General features: G+C 42.8%; 1 protein-coding gene and 1 long non-coding RNA gene across 2 annotated transcripts; one reads left to right on the forward strand and one right to left on the reverse strand.

The window, feature by feature from the left end:
• Positions 1-4,513: 4,513 nt before the first annotated feature.
• On the reverse strand, positions 4,514-7,523 carry LOC125553834. The gene is made up of 6 exons (XR_007304226.1): positions 7,081-7,523; positions 6,899-7,007; positions 6,073-6,145; positions 5,208-5,321; positions 4,952-5,090; positions 4,514-4,842 (listed from the first exon to the last, which is right to left on the reverse strand). It is a non-coding gene; the product is annotated as an uncharacterized LOC125553834 (long non-coding RNA).
• Positions 7,524-11,082: 3,559 nt separating this feature from the next.
• Positions 11,083-13,292, forward strand: LOC125551609. The gene is made up of 2 exons (XM_048714875.1): positions 11,083-11,448; positions 12,808-13,292. Exons 1-2 carry the CDS (start codon positions 11,276-11,278, stop codon positions 12,989-12,991), a joined length of 357 nt encoding a protein of 118 aa, XP_048570832.1. The 5' UTR covers positions 11,083-11,275; the 3' UTR covers positions 12,992-13,292.
• Positions 13,293-20,291: the final 6,999 nt, after the last annotated feature.

A 20,291-nucleotide genomic window follows, 5' to 3' on the forward strand; every position in this document is an offset into this window, starting at 1 on the left:
ATCTTTTGAAGCTTGACAATCACAATATTGATCATACAAGCAATTCATGAATAATTAGTATAAGGAAGGGAACTTTCACATGCAAATACACTATCTTGGAAATCTTTTGTGATTGTGAGCCCCCATAAAAATATTATATGCCAAAATTGTTGACGTTGGACAAGGAATACAACATAATGGTTTATGTTTGTTCATATTCACATAGAAGTTATATTGTCATAGATCCTTCAACATGTGGTGCTTGCCCCCCATCCTTGCTAGCCAAAAATTCCGCATCAAGTAGAGATACTACTTGTGCATCCAAAAACCCTTAAACCCAAATCTTATTTTCAAGAGTCTGAAGGAAATATGCCCTAGAGGCAATAATAAAGTTTTTATTTTATATTTCCTTATATCATGATAAATGTTTATTATTCATGCTAGAATTGTATTAACCGGAAACTTGATACATGTGTGGATACATAGAAAAAACACTGTGTCCCTAGTAAACCTCTACTAGACTAGCTCGTTAATCAAAGATGGTTAAGTTTCCTAACCATAGACATGTGTTGTCATTTGATGAATGGGATCACATCATTAGGAGAATGATGTGATGGATAAGACCCATCCGTTAGCTTAGCATGTTGATCATTCAGTTTTATTGCTATTGCTTTCTTCATGTCAAATACATATTCCTTTGACTATGAGATTATGCAATTCCCGGATACTGGAGGAATACCTTGTGTGCTATCAAACTTCACAATGTAACTAGGTGATTATAAAGATGATCTACAGGTATCTCCGAAGGTGTTTGTTGGGTTGGCATAGATCAAGATTAGGATTTGTCACTCTAAGTGTCGGAGAGGTATCTCTGGGCTCTTGGTAATGCACATAACAATAAGCCTTGCAAGCAATGTGACTAATGTGTTAGTTGCGGGATGATGTATTATGGAACGAGTAAAGAGACTTGCCGGTAACGAGATTGAACTAGGTATGAAGATACCGACGATCGAATCTCGGGCAAGTAACATACCGATGACAAAGGGAATAACGTATGTTGTCATTACGGTACGACCGATAAATATCTTCGTAGAATATGTGGGAACCAATATGAGCATCCAGGTTCCGCTGTTGGTTATTGACCAGAGAGGTGTCTCGGTCATGTCTACATAGTTCTCGAACCCGTAGGGTCCGCACGCTTAACGTTCAATGACGATTTGTATTATGAGTTATGTGTTTTGGTGACAGAATATTGTTCGGAGTCCCGGATGAGATCACAGACATGACGAGGAGTCTCGAAATGGTCAAGAGGTAAAGATTGATATATTGGACGATAGTATTCGGACACTGGAATGTTTCCGGAGTGGTTCGGGTATTTTTCGGAGTACGAAGAGGTTACCGGAACCCCCTGGGGAAGTAATGGGCCTACATGGGCCATAGGGGAGAGAGAGTGAAGCCCACAAGGGGAGGCGCGTGCCCCCCCATTGGGCTGTCCAAATTGGACAAGGGGAAGGTGACGCGGCCCCCCTTTCCTTCCCCCTCTCCTCTCCTTCCCCTTTCCTCCTCCAAAAGAAAGGAAGGGGGGCCGACTTGGACTAGGAGTCCTAGTCAGTTCCCCCCCCTATGGCGCTCCATTGGCCGGCCTCCTCCCTCTCCTCCTTTATATATGGGGGCAGGGGGCACCCCAAAACACAACTGTTGTTTCTTAGCCGTGTGCGGTGCCCCCCTCCACAGTTTACTCCTCCAGTTATATTGTCGTAGTGCTTAGGCGAAGCCCTGCGCGGATCACATCACCATCACCGTCACCACGCCGTCGTGCTGACAAAACTCTCCCTTGACAGTTTGCTCGATTAAGAGTTCGAGGGATGTCATCGAGCTGAACGTGTGTTGAACTCGGAGGTGTCGTACGTTCGGTACTTGATCGGTTGGATCGCGAAGACGTTCGACTACGTCAACCGCGTTAAGCTAACGCTTCCTCTTTCGGTCTACGAGGGTACGTGGACACACGCTCCCCCTCTCGTTGCTATGCATCTCCTAGATAGATCTTGCGTGATCGTAGGAATTTTTTTGAAATTGCATGCTACGTTCCCCAATAGAGTCCACCATACCTACCTAAGGATTGAGCAAGATCCTTCAAGTAAGTTGTCATCGGTGCAATAAGGCAATAAAAATTGCTTCTAAAAGTGTTAGATCATTTAGTGTAAGAGAAAATTGAGCATTGTACGAACTTGTGATGGCAAAGAATAAAAGCCACAGACTGCATAATAAAGGTTGCTATCATAAGGGGCAATATAACATGACGTTCTTTTGCACTAAGGGGTTGAGCATACAAACAAATAAGCGCATGGCAACCTCTGCTTCCCTCTGCGAAGGGCCTACCTTTTACTTTTATATATTTACTTTCATGCAAGAGTCAAAGTTTTTCTCTTTGTTCCTTTTTATTTTTCTCTTTTGGCAAACATCATGTGGTGAGGAAAGATCTAGGCACATATATCCAGTTGGATATGGGTAGCATGAGTTATTATTGTTGACATCACCCTTGAGGTGAATACGTTGGGAGGCGAAATTATAAGCCCCTATCTTTCTATGTGTCCGGTTGAAACGTTTTGCTCATGTGTATGCGGTGAGTGTTAGCAATCATAGAATACTATATGATGGTTGAGTATTTGGAGATCTTACTTAAACTCTGTTGAATAAGTTGAATTACAATTGCTTCGTGATTGAGAACACAGGTTGTTGAGTTTCAAGAGAATTCATTGTTTGAACCTTAACATGTGAATTGGTTGCTATTTTAACATGAGAAGTTTTATAAGAAAGAATTGTTGTTATGGTGCTAGGAAAAGTGATTGAAATTGTCATTGATCAAACTTGTGCACTTTGCTAGCATTCACACTTCATAAATTATTTCTTTTATCATTTACCTACTCGAGGACGAGTAGGAATTAAGCTTGGGGATGCTGATACGTCTCCAATGTATCTATAATTTATGAAGTATTCATGCTGTTATATTATCATTCTTGGATGGTTTACAATCATTTTATAGCAACTTTATATCATTTTTTGGGCCTAACCTATTGAACCAGTGCCCAGTGCTAGTTGCTGTTTTTTGCTTGTTTTTTACATCGCAGGAAATCAATATCAAACAGAGTCCAAACACCATGAAACTTTTTGTGGATTTTTTATGGACCAGAAGACATCCATTGGGCCAGAGCAACACCTAGGGGGGGTGCCCCGAGGGGGGCACAACCCACCAGGGCGCGCCTGGGGGCCCAGGCGCGCCCAGGTGGGTTGTGCCCACCTCGGCGGCCCCCGCACCCCCTCTTCGCCCTATAAATTCCCAAATATTCCAAAAACCCTCAGGTTAACCCTAGATCAGAAGTTCCTCTGCCACTAGCCTCTGTAGCCACGAAAAACCAATCTAGACCTCATTCCGGCACTCCACCGGAGGGGGAAATCATCACCGGTGGCCATCTTCATCATCCCGGCGGCCACCATGATGAGGAGGGAGTAGTCCACCCTTGGGGCTGAGGGTTTGTACCAGTAGCTATGTGTTTAATCTCTCTCTCTCTCATGTTCTTGAGATTTCACAATCTTGATGTATCGCCGGCTTTGTCAATATAGTCGGATCATATGGTGTTTCTCCCTCTCTATCTTGTTGTGATGTATTGAGATTTCCCTTTGAAATTTTGTTTTATCGGATTGAATACTTTTATGGATTTGAGAGCACTTGATATATTTCTTGCATATGAATACCCATGGTGACAATGGAGTGTTATATTGATTCACTTGATATATGTTTTGGCACTAAACTCGTGGATTTCCGAGGTGACATTGGGGTAATCTATGCATAGGGGTTGATGCATGTTTTCGTCCTTGTTTCTCCGGAAGAAATCTTGGGGCACTCTTTGAGGTTCTTTGTGTTGGATTGAGTATTATGAATCTAATTTGTTTTGGTGTTATTTTAGTACGAACTCTGGATAGATCGATCGAAAAGAATAACTTGTGTTATTTTAGTATGAACTCTTAATAGATCGATTGCAAAGAATAACTTGGTGTTATTTTAGTACGAACTCTTTGGATAGATCGATCGGAAAGAATAGCTACAAAAAATTTCTTCTTATGTTTTCCGCTAGATAGGAACTTCAGAGTGATTCTTCATCGCACATTGAGGGATGGTTATATGATCCAATTATATTAGCATTATTGATAGATTGCACTAGCGAAAGTACGGACCCTAGGCCTCATTTTCAAGCATCGCAATATCGTTTGTGCTCCATTTTATCAATTGCTACCTTGCTGTTTTTTATTGTTCCTATTACAAAAATCAATATCTACTATTATTACTACACTTGTATCACCATCTCTTTGACAAATTAGTGCACCTATACAAATTACCATTGTATTTGGTGTGTTGGGGACACAAGAGATTCTTTTTTATTTGGTTGCAGGGTCATTTGAGAGAGATCATCTTCATCCTACAACTCCCATGGATTGATAAACCTTAGGTCATCCACTTGAGGGAAAATTGCTACTGTCCTACAAAACTCTATGCTTGGAGGCCCAACACGAGTCTACAAGAATAAAGTTGCGTAGTAGACATCATATATATGGAATGAAAAAGGCGGACCAAGATAGAAAACCCTATGACAAATACAAATCCAACATCAGGAGTTTCAGTTTTTATTCTACAAATAAACACAACAATCTATATCAATCAGTAGCCCTCCCATGGGAAGGATAGAAGACAACAAGGTTATTCAGCATCCCTTTTCATAGATGCCAGCACCAGCAGAGTTGTTGAGTGCGTTGGGCCTTTCAACAAGACTAGCCTTCCTCTGTTCGTAGATCAACTTCTTAGATTACCTAAATCGAGAAGACAAGTTTACAATGCAGCTCATAAACAAGGTGGATAAAAACATAGTAGTCAAGAGTAAAGAGACTGAAGGCAGTATGAAGAGCTAGCTGTACATACCTCTTGTAACACCAACTGATCTATTGATTCATGTTTCCTTGCTTCTCCTTCTTTTCAAATATCCCGACGCTTTATCCCCCGCCCCAACTAGACTTCTTTGATGCTTCTGATTCTACGGATCCTTTCAGTTTCTCTAGAGCTTAAATTTTAACAGGACATCGAGGAAAAAAGCAACAGAAACAATATTAGAATGAATAAAAAAATTCAAAGGATGGCACACCAACATAATCTGATTAAAATAGGACTATTAACTCACCGATCTCAAAAGGTGGGCGAACCCTGTCTATTGATTCCTCGGACAGGGAGTGTAGGATGCAACGAGAAGCCTAGAACCATCTGCCTTCTTCAACAACTTGTTAAAAAAATTAACCTACACAAGATTTAACCGAGCAACTCAAATAACAAGATATGTATCACACTGATATTAATTTATACATCTGGTAGTAAAACATTTAACTCCAAAACAAATATCAAGGTGATTCATCGTTGATGAATTTGTAAGCCCGAACGCAAATTAGGAAGTCCCAACAGTGGCAGTTTTGTACACCAAATTATATATCATCAGAATACTCAATTTGTTTGTTCCCCAGCAATCCAATTAGCCAGCAATACTTGGACGAGATCAGTTGTTGTTTTGCATGTTCTTTACTCATATAGTCGTGCAATGTACATTATCATGGTGTATTAATCAATCAACCAAAGGAAGCACAATTCTAAAAATTAATGTTTCTATACTTTGTTCTATAGTTCTATTATATATGATGTTGGTGGTCAAATTCAATTACTCTCTCGCTGACTGAAACTTAACCTCCCTAAAGCATGAACCAGACCTGCTCTTAGGTGCAAGCTTTGTTGATCGAGCAAGTGCATGTATACTCTTTTTATGATTTTCCTTCCGATGTAATTGAGTTTTTACTACCTCATAACAGATACACACTAGGAGGCAACCTCATTCAGCAGTGTATCAGTACCTTACTCTCACAGAAAGCACATACTCCCTCCGTCCCAAAATAAGTGTCGCGGACGTAGTAAAACTTTGTACTACTAACTCTGCAACACTTATTTTGGGATGTAGGGAGTACATCATGCTGCATAATGTAACGAGAGCCGATGAAGCTTACATCGAGGTACATGCATGAGTATAGAGACGGTTCATGAAGAGTTAGATGAACCAAATGGAGTACAGAACACCAGCTGCAGAACACAAGAATAAAATTTATATCTATTGTTATGCAATAGTAATAAATCATGTTTGGCCAGACTCCAAACAAAGCCTCACTAAATTCTTAAGTCATTTAGTAACATGTGATGCAAAATAAAATGGAGCCTCATCAAAAGAAACTCATTTCATCCAACCAAAACAACTGTTATTTGCAATTAATGATAGATCTTCAAATGGTGACCTCTTATTAAATATCCAATGCTAGTTCATAAATTTATAGAGGTGTAGTCATGTAGGCCAAAAATAATATCAACATAGAATCTCATGCTTCATCCAATGGAACATAGATAATCTACCTAGATCCAAGTATGGAAGGAAGAAATACAATATTATCACCTATTTCTTTACATTGCATGCCACAACAAGTAAAAGCACAATCCTATTTCTTTACATTCGCCCTTTCCTTTAATACTTGAAGCTAAAAATGAAATCCCATGAATGATTTGGTAAAGAACTACGATTATCCTTGAAAAATGCGCAGGTACATATGCCAGAACAACACTTACTATTTCCTATTACCATATCCTTCATTAAGGAAAAAAAATCCATACATAAGCTTGACCTAACCAAATGACTAACAAACATGTAGCCATGGTTAATACTGCGTGAATTATTCAGGAACTTCTCAGCACAAACTCTATCCACTTCACACTTCTCCTCCGGACTCTATAAATTAAAATATCACACATGCACATGCAAAGGTAGTAGAAGCAAAAAGAACTTACATTGGAAGGAGGCACAACGAATCCGCAGCATGCTTCAGAAGCAACCGAAAGGCAACAGAGCAGAAAAGAACAACTTGGACCGATGGACGACGATGAAGAAAGCAGAGATCTAAAGGAGGCAAAATGTAGTAGTCAGCGAGCAGGTAAATCAAAAACATAGCAAACAATGATGATGGACACACCTCAGCCAAACGGTTCCATGGCAGTCAACCAAAAGAGCGGCAGCAACAAAGAACTAGCAGAGCTGCAAAAGAAAAGAGAGGCAAAAATGAAAGCAAGGAGAAACCCAAATTAGTGCAAAGGAAATGGGGGCAAACCAGATCCATGCGTGAAAACCAAATTGACCCAATCCACGATGGCACTGCGAAAAAAAGCAAATCGACGGAAAGGAAATGGGAGGAGCAGATCCATGGCAAGGCAAGGAGGTCGGGTGGCTCGTGGGGCACCATCTAGGGTTGTCTCCACCACCGCCGCTACATGGGCTCCCTACCGTCGCACCACCGCGCTTTTCCTCGGCTAGCTGATGCGTCCAGGCGCGACCGTCGCTGGTGATGAGGTGGGTGTGACAAGGAGATGAGGAGGCGAGCAGACAGACAAGGGAAAAAAGAAAGATGAAGACGGAAGGAGGGGGCTCTCTCCACCCCGTGCAGCACACCGACACACCCAACACGTCGAACAAAGACAAAGACCCACCAATGAGACATGGGCACGTGGCCCCGCAACGCAAATCGAGCCAACAGTCATACAGAGGGTAACCCAGTAACAAGGCTATGTTCAAGAGTGAGACTGACCTAACCGCTGGGTGTGGACTCGTAGACTCGGCACACTCCTTGCACAACAGGGGCCTGCACGCGGCGCTCGCACGCCCGTTTGGACAAGCCATGCATCAGCCATAGTAAGCAGCCAGCAATGGGATGCGATGCAGCGAAGCGCCTGGCACATAGACCAGCGGGGCCATATATCGCCACGGGCCCATGCTCAGTGTCAAGTAGAGACAAAATAAAAGGTAACGAATGATGCTGAAGAAAGGGAAACGTACCGGAAGAGACGCGACATGGCCTAGGAGCCTGCCCTGGCATGACGTTATGAATCGGTCAGCCCAACAACTCTGCGCAACCCAGACGAGACAAAATGACACGGATGAAAATAAGCCCACAAACTGACATGTAGGACCAAGAAACAACATGAACCATAGGTCATACTCCCTCCATTCCGAATTACTTGTCCCAGGTATGGATGTATCTAGATGTATTTTAGTTCTAGATACATCCATTTCTACGACGAGTAATTTGGAACAGAGGGAGTACATGGGAAGGCACAGGTGGGTGTGCACGCGTTTGTCCACCCCTCTCTCCCTCTCTTGTCCAACCCACCGAGACACAAGAGGGAATAGAAAAACGCACCGTCAGTGTCCCATGCGAGGGAATCATGCGACGCGCACGCGACGTGTGAGGAGAGGCCGTGCGACCACCCAGAAAAGGCTAACCCAGACTATCACCATGAAGCATGAGCCCACAGGTCATTCGCCCCAGCAATTTCACCGCCCTGTCGAAACATAATGCAATGACGCCAGCGACGATCCAACATGAAGGAGCATGCCAACGACCTGTTTGACCAGCATCCGGCGGCTCAGAAGTGACAAAATCAAAGGAGCTCGGTGAGGCCAAGTTGCCCAACCTCCCTATTGGTTTAAATTGGTGGTGCTATGCATCGACCGACCGTCTCTGCATCCGTTTGATCGGGGGCCATCCAGCCAGCCCTTCCCTCACCATTGCAACAGAGTGAGTGTTGCAGAACCCTTTTGCAACAGCCCTGTTGTTGCAGAAATATTTGCAACAGAGGCTCTGTTGCAGATTTTCTTTTTGTGTGAACTCTTTTGAAACATGGGCGTCGTTGCGAAAGGATTTCTGCAACACAGATAATGTTGTAGAATTTCTCCTGTCTTAACTTTCTTACATCATGGGTGTTGTTTGCATATTTTTTTGTCTTAGCTTTCTTACAACATGGGTGTTGTTGCGGAAAGACTTCTACAACACAGATGATTTTGTAGAATATATTTGTCTTAACTTTTCTGTAACATGGGTGTTGTTGCGGGAGGACCTCTACAACACAGATGATGTTGCAGAAAAACTGTAGATGGCCGAGGCACGCGTCCAGTGGTGGAATTACTAGACGGTTGTGTGTCGCCGATCAAACTAATATCTAACGGCCGCGCATGCGGTGGAAGTGTACGCGTGATCGACCGGCTGCTTATAATCTTTTCCCATAGAATATACAACCAGAAAGAAGCATAAGGTCGATCAACCAATTAAATAAGAAATGAGAGGATCGAGTATCATCTAATATCTTATACACTATGCTCCCTAGTTTCTAAGGCCTCACAATCAATTGAGGTCTCTAAATTGGAATTGGGTCACCCAATTTTGACCAGGTCAACAATTTCACCAGGAGCTCTATCATTTAATTTTTAATACATTATGCACCCTAATTTTGGAGCTCTCCCATTTGATTGAGGTATACAATTTTAATGCCTTGATTTTGACTCAATCAATCTTTGGTTGTGGCAATGAAATCTCTAACTTTGTTAAGCTTCCTAATTTTAAAACCCCCCTCATTCAACTGAGGTCTTCAATTTGAATTGGATACATAATTGATTGGGTCGTTGACCCAGGCTTCGTGGTGGGATCCTTTGGTGAATGGGTCCCTTCGTAAGTGCCTGGATTGGTGTGGGCCTCCATTGACAAAAGGAAGTGCCACCTATGACACGTTTAGCACTATCATAGCATACGTGGCCAACAACATAGATATCTTTCTCATGAATTTGTATTAACTAAAAGATGCCCCACAATCACACTGTCAAAAATACCCACTCACAGACCACAATAAAAAAGAAAAATGATACTCTCATGGACGATTAGTTACGAATTGCTCATACCAAACAGTCTCCCACAAAACCACTTCCCTGATTTCACCGTTGGGCCACTCTTCCCATAATCTCCGACCATAAATCGACACATCCATTCGTAACAATGATTCCATAAAGTTTGTCCGTAGGTGTAGCATTTTTGATAAAAAGAATACACTCCATTGCCCCCCCACCAAACCAACTAGCACGTAAATAATTTTCACAGCTTAAAAAATTACCATGTAAAAAATAAATGTCCAACCCCAAGAACATAAGCGGCGCAACAAAAGCGCGCACTGCCCTTGTAGTCCTCTATAACACCACACTCCTTAGTTTTAGAGGCCTCACAATCAATTGAGGTCTTCAAGTTGAAATTGGCTCACTCGATTTTGTCATGGTCAATAATTTCTTAAAGAGCTCTCCCATACTAATACACTATACTCCCTCATTTTAGAGGCCTCACAATCAATTGAGGTCTTCAATTTGGAATCGGGTTACTCGATTTTGATCGGGTCAACAATTTCTTAAAGAGCTCTCTCATTCTATTATTTTAATTCATATGCTTCTTTTAAAGCTCTCCCATTCATTTGAGGTATTCAAATTTGAATTTGGTTCACATCTTGATTGGATCAACAATTTTTTCAAATCAATAGGCAACAAACCGGTCTATAAAAATATATCAATCTCACGTACCTCTTCGCCACATAGAAAAAAGAAGAAAAACATGTGATACTGTAGCACCAATATAGTACATGCAGCCACTGACGTAGAAAATTTTCTGACATAAGTATGGCTGATTAGTAGATAACTAAGAATCACAAGAATCACATTGCGAAAGGCCCACCAAAACACAACATTATAATTGTAAATAAAACTAAAACACACTCTGTCAACTCCCCAACTCGCCAAACCAAATACTCCATTTATTCCAAAATACAACGTGCATTAGTTTTTTAAAGGAAAAATTTATTTAACTTTGACCAAATTCATTTGATGGTGAATATAATGATACTGGTTTGATATTATAGATATTGATATATCTCTCTATAACTTTTGTAAAACTTAAAACGTTTGACTTCTCAAAAAACCAATGCATCTAGGGAATAAACAAATTATGAAAACCCAATAATACCCAACATCACAACAAAGCGCACGCAACCCTTCTAGTAAATCACTAAGCTCCCTATGGGTGCGAGTGCTGAGAATCAATTGAGGAGTCAATTTGATCGTCTATTTTGACTTGCTCATGTCGATGGGTGGACCCTACGATGGCTGGGGGTGTGGACTGGATTGTAGGTGGGGGAAAATCTTATCTCTTCTAGCACGCAGCTCGCACCCCGGTCGTCCTCCCCTTGCCCTGGATCTCTCTGCCGAATAGCCATCGACGTGCAGCTTGGCAACCTCAGCCACATCTCTCCTCCCTCGATCTGGGTGATAGGATCGTAGGCGGAGGACGTCGACGGCGCGTGCTGATGGGCACCGCGCTCCTGCCACAGATGCCACACCCTCTCCTTCCATCGGTGCCACACCACAACCTCCTTCTCCAGCCATTCTATTATCTGGCACCGCACCCCAATCCATCCCCAACCTCCTCCGCCTTGCCTTCCGCCTCCTCCACCTCGATCCAGGCTGATTATGGAACGAGGCAAGTGGGTTTTGTTCTTTCTTGACATGCTTCTTCTTGGTTTGTGCTCTTGTGTATATGTGTATGATTGTGCATTTAAATGTATGTCCTTGAAGTGTAATCAACGGTGGCCGGTGCCTGGTTTCTTAGCAAATTACGATTATGTCAAAAGAATTTGGTGGTTTGGGTATTGGAGACCTAAGAGCACACAATAGGGCTCTAATTTGCAAATTAGGAACAATGCTGCTTCAAGGGAGTGATCTAACTTGCTATAACTGGTTCAAGGACGCATACGCTAGTATTTTCAATCCTGGTAGGCACCGGCTGGACACAACTATGTGGCAAAATTTGAAGTCAATAATACGTGTAGTCATGAACGCTACAAGGTGCAGACTGGGAAGTGGATAAAATATTTCCTTCTGGACGGACGCTTGGTGCATGGAGCAAAGATTAATGGATATATTTTCAGTTTTGTTCACCTTCACCATGGATAAGTGCTGCTCTATTCAATCCCGGTTTTCAGATAACTCATGGCTATTAAGCTACGACTGGTTCTATCCACAATGGTTGCTCATCAATTGGCTTAGCTGTTGGTAACCCTAAAGACCCTAAGCCCCAGTATAGAGATGGACACAAGAATAGGCAGGATTTTTGGTACTACTACCAATGTCCGCTACTTCTATAGTCTTTTCACATTCTAAGGTGTGATCCCTCCTCTGGACAATTCATATGACTTCTGATCCTTCCTCTAGAGCACCAAGTGTTTCAATTAATTGGATTTCAAGGCAGACTTAGCACAAAGGAGAATATCACCAAAAAAAATTGGGTTACCGACCCATGGTGCAAAATTTTCCCCGCCACCGAGTCCATTGAATATATTCCATTTCATTGTAAAGTAGTGGAACACATCTGGAGGTGCCTAAATCTGCAATCCATGGCCAAGCAAGCTTCAGACATGCTTCAGTTTGCCAACATCATGCATCAGAGTATACAACAGTCTATGACCGATTATTTTTATAGCCTGTTCAGTTACTCTGTAGTAATGCAGAAATGACGGAGTGTTTAACAACAAAGTGTTGCCATGCCACCACATTTGATTTCAAAATGCATTAGTGAGGATCTGAAGCTCTGGGCGAACATGGAAATGAAGGAATCACAGAAGACTTCTCATCTTTCTTGGGCACATATCTGTTTACGCCCATGTACTCTCTTTTGTTACGTTTTTCTCTTCATTTCATTTTTGTTTCTACACGCTTTTGTTTGTTGATTCTTGTGTGCGCCCAGACCATGGTTGGCCTTTACACCGTTTTTTAATACAAGGTAGAGATCTATACCTTTCCCTTTAAAAAACTTTTATTCTTGTGTGCTTGCTTATTGTAGCATCTCTGCTGAGGTGATCCTCATGCGATTCATGAGCACTAAATGCAAGTATCTTAAGCACTCCGTCCCTCCAGCAGCTCTGCTGATCCAGTTGCACCGAGAAGGACAACAAGGGAAGAGGAAGGCGATAATAGTCTACGTCGCTTCTGGGAGTGAAGACGATCAGTTTGAGGTGGATATATAGTGTGGTGCAACTAATTTTGTGATGTTATTTGACCCTGAGTTTTAGGTCTAATTGCTTAAGAATAGATGAAATACTAAAATGAAATGTCCGGTTTTCTAGTTTTGTAAAACTTTGAGGATACCTGTTAGGGCCAATTTTCCGGGACATATAATCCCAACAAATGACCCCTGTGTCATCACCAACCCCAGGATTACTGTTAGCTGGTGGACACTTCCTTGATACAGAATTCCAAGCAATTATAAGAACTTGAGTACAAGGCCACAAAGGTCCATTGAATATAACAAGGGTATCTAGTGGTCGATGACGGAAGCGACTTGTGGATCTCCGACGTTGATGTGACTCCATTCCCATAGGAACAACTAACCCAGCTAACTTCTATCTCGCAGAAGTGTCCACTTCCATGATGATAAATCGCGGGTCATAAAAGTGCTTTCGTTAAGGGTGACTGACATGTGGCATCCACCGTAACGGGTCGCCGTTAAGCTATCGGGTCTGGTTTTGGATCCAGTAACTCATTAACAGCCCAGACCAATAAGGATTTTCCACGTGTAAAGTTGTCATTGGCCGGAGGAAACACATGTTGGCTCACCGTTGGGATAGATGTCATCCATTCATTGGACAGGAGGCGCCTATGATACATCGACACGTCGCACGACCCAACAAAGGCCCATATAGCTTAAAAAGGCCGACCCAGTCAAAGGCCCATAGTACTTACTCAGGTACTAGTGGGCCAGCCCAATAATGACCTGTTTAATAAGGCCCATTTATGGCTCGAAGCCAGATCTGGCCCATTAATTGTTCGCCGAATATTTTGGCCCAATTACGTCCTAGTTACTTTCGGCCTGTTAGAGGCCCGATGTAGACATGGGCCCATTTCAGCCCAGTGTGTCTTTCGACCTGGGAATGGCCCGTGCTGCCCATGGGCCATATATAGTCCAATGCTACATACGGCCCACTAACGGCCCGTGATAAAGGTGGCAACAGTTCAGCCCAACATGACTTTGGGCCTGTTAAAGGCCTGTCGTATAATTCGGCCCGTTGATGCCTGTACTAAGCTTTCGGCCTCTTAAAGGCCCATGATATCAGTGGGCCAACTCAGGCCCGAAATATGTTTCGGCCTGGTAATGGCCCATCATATAACTGGGCCAAAAAAGGCCCGGTCTACCTTTCAGCCTGCTGAAGGCCAATCGACGACTAGTGAAAATTGAGGCCTAACATGAATTTCGGCCTGCTAAAGGCCCATGGTTTCTTCTGGGCCGTAACAGGCCACCAGAATATTCAGCTTGTTAATGGCCCAACGCTACATGGGACAAACTAAGCGCTGGGTCCACATAAGGCCCAACTAAAATTTGGGCCGAATATAGGCCGGAGTAAGTTGTGGGCCTGGCGCAAAGTGTGAAGGCCCCAATGGCCATTCAGGCCTAAGAAAGATGCAGGCCGGCCCAATTGTGGCCTGCTAAAAACCAGGACCGTTAGAGGTGAATGTTTTGGCCCGGTCGACTACATCAGATTTTTTCAGATAGCGAATGATAGCAGTAACTAGTAGGAATTAAGAACAAACCTACTCTGTACAATAAAGAAATTACGGCACAGTAACTTAGAATAAACCTACACTATACAATAAAGGATTTATGGTATATTACATCCACTGGGTATCAAAGCCCGCCACCAGCGATCATAAAGCGCAACGAAGAAGCAGATTACAAAAACTGGGCACCATTGCAGCGTAATAAAATAATACTGAACCGAGACCACTTCCAAGACAGTTCAAGAAAGGTTAGCCTTGCGCGGGAACTGCTGCGCAAGCTGCTAAGCAAGGCTGTGAGACCGGCCTAGCATGTCGGTCATAGCTTCCAGGTGTAGCTGTTTAGCAATGAGGTTCTCATGGTGTTCTCCGCAATCTTTCTTAGAGATAGGACTTCAAGTTGAAGTTGAGTTGCATAATGCCTTTCTTCTAGAACTTGGGACTGAAGAAGTCGAACTGATTCAGACAGCGAATTCTGTGAGTTTGTCTGACTGCTAGTCTCAAGTAACTTGAACATTGCAGACAAGACTGGGGTTGTCTCACTATCTTCAAGATGTTTTGCCTTCTTTGCTGCAATATATGTTGGGTTTGTGTCACAGCCTTTGGCGGACTTGTGCATGCCATCAGGCATATCACCCTGAAACAAGCAGAGAGATGACATGTTTTGCACGTGTATAAACAAAGATGATAACTGTGCTGTCAATTCCATCCAACTTCAAATTAGAAAATAAAGAGTAAGTTCAAATATCAATAGCATAATTTGGCATTGTTCATAATGCGGGGAGCTTCACCACACTACTGGATTACCATGTCAACATAACAAGCATAGATGAAGGGCAAAGACAATTATTGTATCTATTTTGGTTAATGTGCATGGCATGTTGTTCATATCATTAGCCACATCAGTAAGACAAAATAGGAGATGACAAGGTGCAAACGTGGGCTGCTTCACCACACACTGGATTATAGATCCACAAAAACAAGCATACATATAGGGAGTATTGAGTAATGTGCATGGTATGAATAAGGAATTTGGTTTTACAAGTAAAACTTGGAACTTACGGTTGTTGCGAACAAGCATTTTGATAGAAACAGCAAACTAAACAGCAGTAAACAATAGGGAGTATGAGCAAATTAAACAGCAATTGAGGATAAAGGCTTTAGAAGGACTGACTTACATTAACAGTTAACACCGGCTTTATAATGCCCTTCTCCATGTCAAGGGAAGGATAACTCAGAATTTCAGCACAAAATCTTCTTCATAAGCATTGCCTGTACTCTACATTTTGTAGAGAGTAATTATAGATATGATAATACTGGAAGGGATAGAGGATAATGAAGATAAGATGCAGATTCATGCTACATAATCAACTACCAATCCCTGGAAGTACAAGCTTTACAGGACAAAATGTACTAACAAGAGCAATGGGCTACACTTCTGCACCGACATTGTCTGTGTATTCAACTTTTTGGTAAGATTAAATATAGATCTGATATTTTTTAGTAAATGATGGGCGAGGGAGATAAGATGCAGAATGCTACACAATGAACCAATCCCTCTTCCCATAATACAAGAGTGTTTTGAACACTGGTGTACTACAAAAAAACGTTCTTATATTATGGGACGGAGGGAGTAGCTGTTAATGTAAGTACAATGATAGACGACGTTCAGTCCTTATAAGGGGACTGCGGAGATAAACCACTTCAAAAGCATTGGGTTGATTCTAAATTTATGGAAGAGTCCATACGGATCTTATAATAACCACCCACCAAATGGACGATAACGAGGCTAACATGTGCAGTGATGCTACACAATCAAACAACTATGAAAGTAAGTATGGTCATACAGGGCATGAGGTACTCACAAGAGCAATGTAGTGTGCAGTATAGTTGTGAGATTATGTGGTCCCTTAAGAATGAATGTGAGATGTACAAGTGAGACGTTAAGGCAAATGCAGAAATGTAGTTCAAATTATGATGTGATATCATAGATAGTACCTTATGCTGCAGACGAGACCGATGTGTAACAAGATTATTCCAGTCACTGTCTGATAAATGTAGCACCGGAGACTTTACAGAAATTTCGTTTAGAGGCTTGCCATCGAAGTGCGCTTGCCTCAGGTAGGAACGATACTTCATCAATGAGTACTTGAAAAGTGCAACCAACCCTTGCTCGTCTTGACAATCCAGTTTGGTCCTCGCCTATTTAAAAGAATGAAATCTCGTGTCTTCTGTCACTAGAAACATATGCAGTAATTACCATGAATAACATTAGTACATTACTTACGCATAAGTTGCGGACGAAGACTGGAAATTGTTCTGTGTCTGCAGTATAATCTTTCCATGAAGGAAAGATGCGCACAAAGTCCTGGCAACAATATAATCTTCATCTTCTAAACTGCGAAGAAATGGAACAGGGGTCCTATTTGCTGGATTTGGGGTTCTCTCTGGTTCGAAAATGGATTTGGTGTACTCTTTACTAGAATGGGGGTTTTGCGTCGTAGAGCTGGTGCTATGTCAACTGGCATCATCATACTGTTTGCTACAGTTGGGGCATCAGAAATGACCAGCGTAGTAGGGCTAGAGTATGCTAGAGTTGGGGGTGTTTTGTGGGTCAGGTGATATTGCAACTACACCTAATGGGCTATTTGATTTATCAGATGTTACTACCTTTTCCAAATACTTTGCTCATGCTCCTCCGTGATCAGCAATCGTCCTCCTCCTTTTGAACGTCTGATACACAAGAACAACATTTGAATGGATAAATATGGTATGCCGACAGATGAAATATGTACTGAAAATGGATAGGCAGGGCGTATTCACATACACAATGTGTAAACTAAGCTAATGGCAGTGCAACAAAGTAGAAACAATGCAAAGTATGAGTTGCAAGATCTGTGCGACCAATATAATCTTGGAAAGTTATAGCAAGCACCTTGATGGGTGAATAAGATAGGGCATCTGCCTCTGACTCCTCCACTAGGGAGCTACATTGACCTAGGTCTCCCTCTAGCTCAGAATCATTGTTAGGATCATATTCCGAGCATGAATCTGTAGGTGGAGAGCGTTTGGATTGCATTGCATCCAGACTTGATTTCAGTCCCTTAATGCCAAGTTTGACAGCCATGGCATTGTTTTGCTTTATTGTTTTCATGCACGCAACCTCATAATCATTATTAAGCTGTTCAGAATATGAGATTCATGAAAACATAAAAAGTAAGATTATCTATGGAATACATTGCAGATTCAACTCAAGAGTGTCTCCCTATAAACCCCTGCATATGCAAAGTTCACCCCAACCGTGTTGACCAGACCGCACACAGAAATACAAAGCTCTTATGTCTCTATAACAGGCAGACACACATTTCAAAACTGAAGTAGGAACATTAGAATCATATCAAATTCATATTTGAACAAATAAACTAAGGAATTATCAGTGGCATAATGTTTAGCTTCAAGGGTGGAGTGCTGGTAGTGCGACACAAAGCAATTAGGCAGATTGTATTCCATGTAAAAGATCGTAGTCTATGTAAAAGCTGGAAATGACACTTTCTTTCTATACAATGCAGTGCTCGTTGCCCACACATGATGGAAGAGATCACACGGAGAAATACTATTCACTCATGTCTACGGTTCCAGTATTTTGAAACAGGGTGGTCCACCCTAAAATAATATTGACAACAAATACGGCAAGGCAAGCATAGATGTAGTGAATCAATCATTTACTTGTGAGCTTACTAGGACAAGTATGCAGAATTGTAACTTCAGTAAGAGACCGTCCAAAATCTGAATCAACAAGTTTGTCTAGCACTTATTGTTTGCAACTAATCGACGTGAATAATTGGATATTATAGCAAATGAGTAAGAAAGACAAGTAAAATTGTCAACAAACCTGGCCTGTAGTAGTAATCTGGGTCAATGTCACTACGACCAACAATCGAAAGTGACTAGTGTCTGTTCCTAGGGCTAGAATTTTGAAACCCTATGAACTTTATAGGTACTAAAGATTGCTGAAATACATCTGAACCATTAAGTGTAGGTAGCACTCAGCACACAACAAACCCTAATGACAGTCCTGCCTAATGAGTAATGAATCGATTAGAAAATGGGTGATGAGGAGTGGTTGCTGAGTGTTGAGGATGTATCTCAGGATAAATCGGGTTGGCTTAGTGGGTGTTGCACGCCTGAGCCCTGAATGGACTGGGAAGGTAGGCACGGCGGCACGCCCGGGCAGCGGTGACGCTGTTGGGTGAGCGGCTCCTGACCTCCTGTTAGTCCGGCGTCTCCTCCTAGATTCATGCCATCCGGGGACAGCAAGTAGCCGGCGAGGCAGGCGGCCGGGGGCGAGTAGAGATCGGAAGCGCGCAGCAGAACAGAGGGGAATCGGGGCCTGGGCTGACCCAAAATCCTAGGGTGGGCCGCGGCCCACCGTGGGCACCCTATAGAGATACACACCCGAGCGGCGAACATGCATTTTCGAAACTAAATTAGGAACATTTAGCTGACCAATTAAACGACTCTGTTTTAATAATATCAGATTCATATTTGAACAACTAAGCTTGTTTAGCTTGATGGGTGGAGCAGTGCTATTATGACACGTATAGTGATCATAAAAGGGGGAAACCCTAAGCAGTTTTTAAGCAAAAGAGGGTTTCCCCTTCGATTTCTATTAAAGAAACCACCACGGAACCAACATGATCAATTAAACCCTAAGCATGATCAATTAAACCCTATTATGACTGTGCCATGGCAGATTTGAAGCTGCAAACCGGGGAAATGCTATTTAGCATCCATTGTTTGCTTCAAACTAAGAACTAAATTCTAAGAGCTGAAAAGAAAGTACATTAACCAAGTTACGATCTATTTTCTGGTTGAGATCAAAAAGTTGTGGAGATATGAAGTACCACCTCTCTCACGGCGCCGTGTAGGCATCAGGGGTGCGATGACTATCGGTGGCGTTGAAGCAGATCTGTGATGGTAGATGGGTGCATCAGGGGATAAGTCCCGTTGCGGTGGAAGAGAAGGCCGTGTTAGCGGCCCCGACAAAGAGGACGACTGCGCCGATGAAGTGAGAGGACGCGATGCAAGGCTCTTGGTCCGTCGACGTGGATGAGAAACGTCCATCTATAGCAGTGGACGACACGGTCTTGGTAGGCGCTCCGGCATGGTGGAGGACGGTGGTGATGGATGGAGTGGAGGACGGCGGCGATGGATGGCTTGGAGGACAGCAGCGATGGATGGGGTGGCGGACGGAGGAGGCTTGTGTGGGGATGGTGTTCCAGCGTGCGCGGTGTATGAATGGGAAAAATGGAGGGAGAGGTACGGGGAACCATGTTTTTGGGACGCACCTGTCTGAAATATGGGAAAGTTACGAACTTAGCCCCCATTTAAAATTTTGACATCTCGTCGGTTGGGGATAGGATGGTAATCTCGCATCTCGCAAATATTTGCCCAGAGCGATTTCGGGTGAGGAGAGGGTGTTTTGGCGCCCATGGTTGGCGCCCACGGTGTATGAACGGGGCTCACAGGTAGGCCGATTGTGTCACGTCTGAGTGAAGTTACAAACCTGCCCCTATTGAAAATATTTGCCTACATCGATTTCTACCGAGTCGAGTTTGTTTTGCCGCCCACCGTGTATGAATGGGGAAATCGAGGGATAAACAGAGGTCTTTTGGACGAGCTTGAATCAAATGTGTTTTGCCGGCCATGTTTGGCACCCACCGTGTCAGAATGGGCTCAGAGGCGGTCGTGTCACGTCTAATTGAAGTTACTAAC

The sequence above is a fragment of the Triticum urartu genome, chromosome 4 (genome assembly GCF_003073215.2).
Source record: "Triticum urartu cultivar G1812 chromosome 4, Tu2.1, whole genome shotgun sequence".
Taxonomy (NCBI): Eukaryota; Viridiplantae; Streptophyta; class Magnoliopsida; order Poales; family Poaceae; genus Triticum; species Triticum urartu.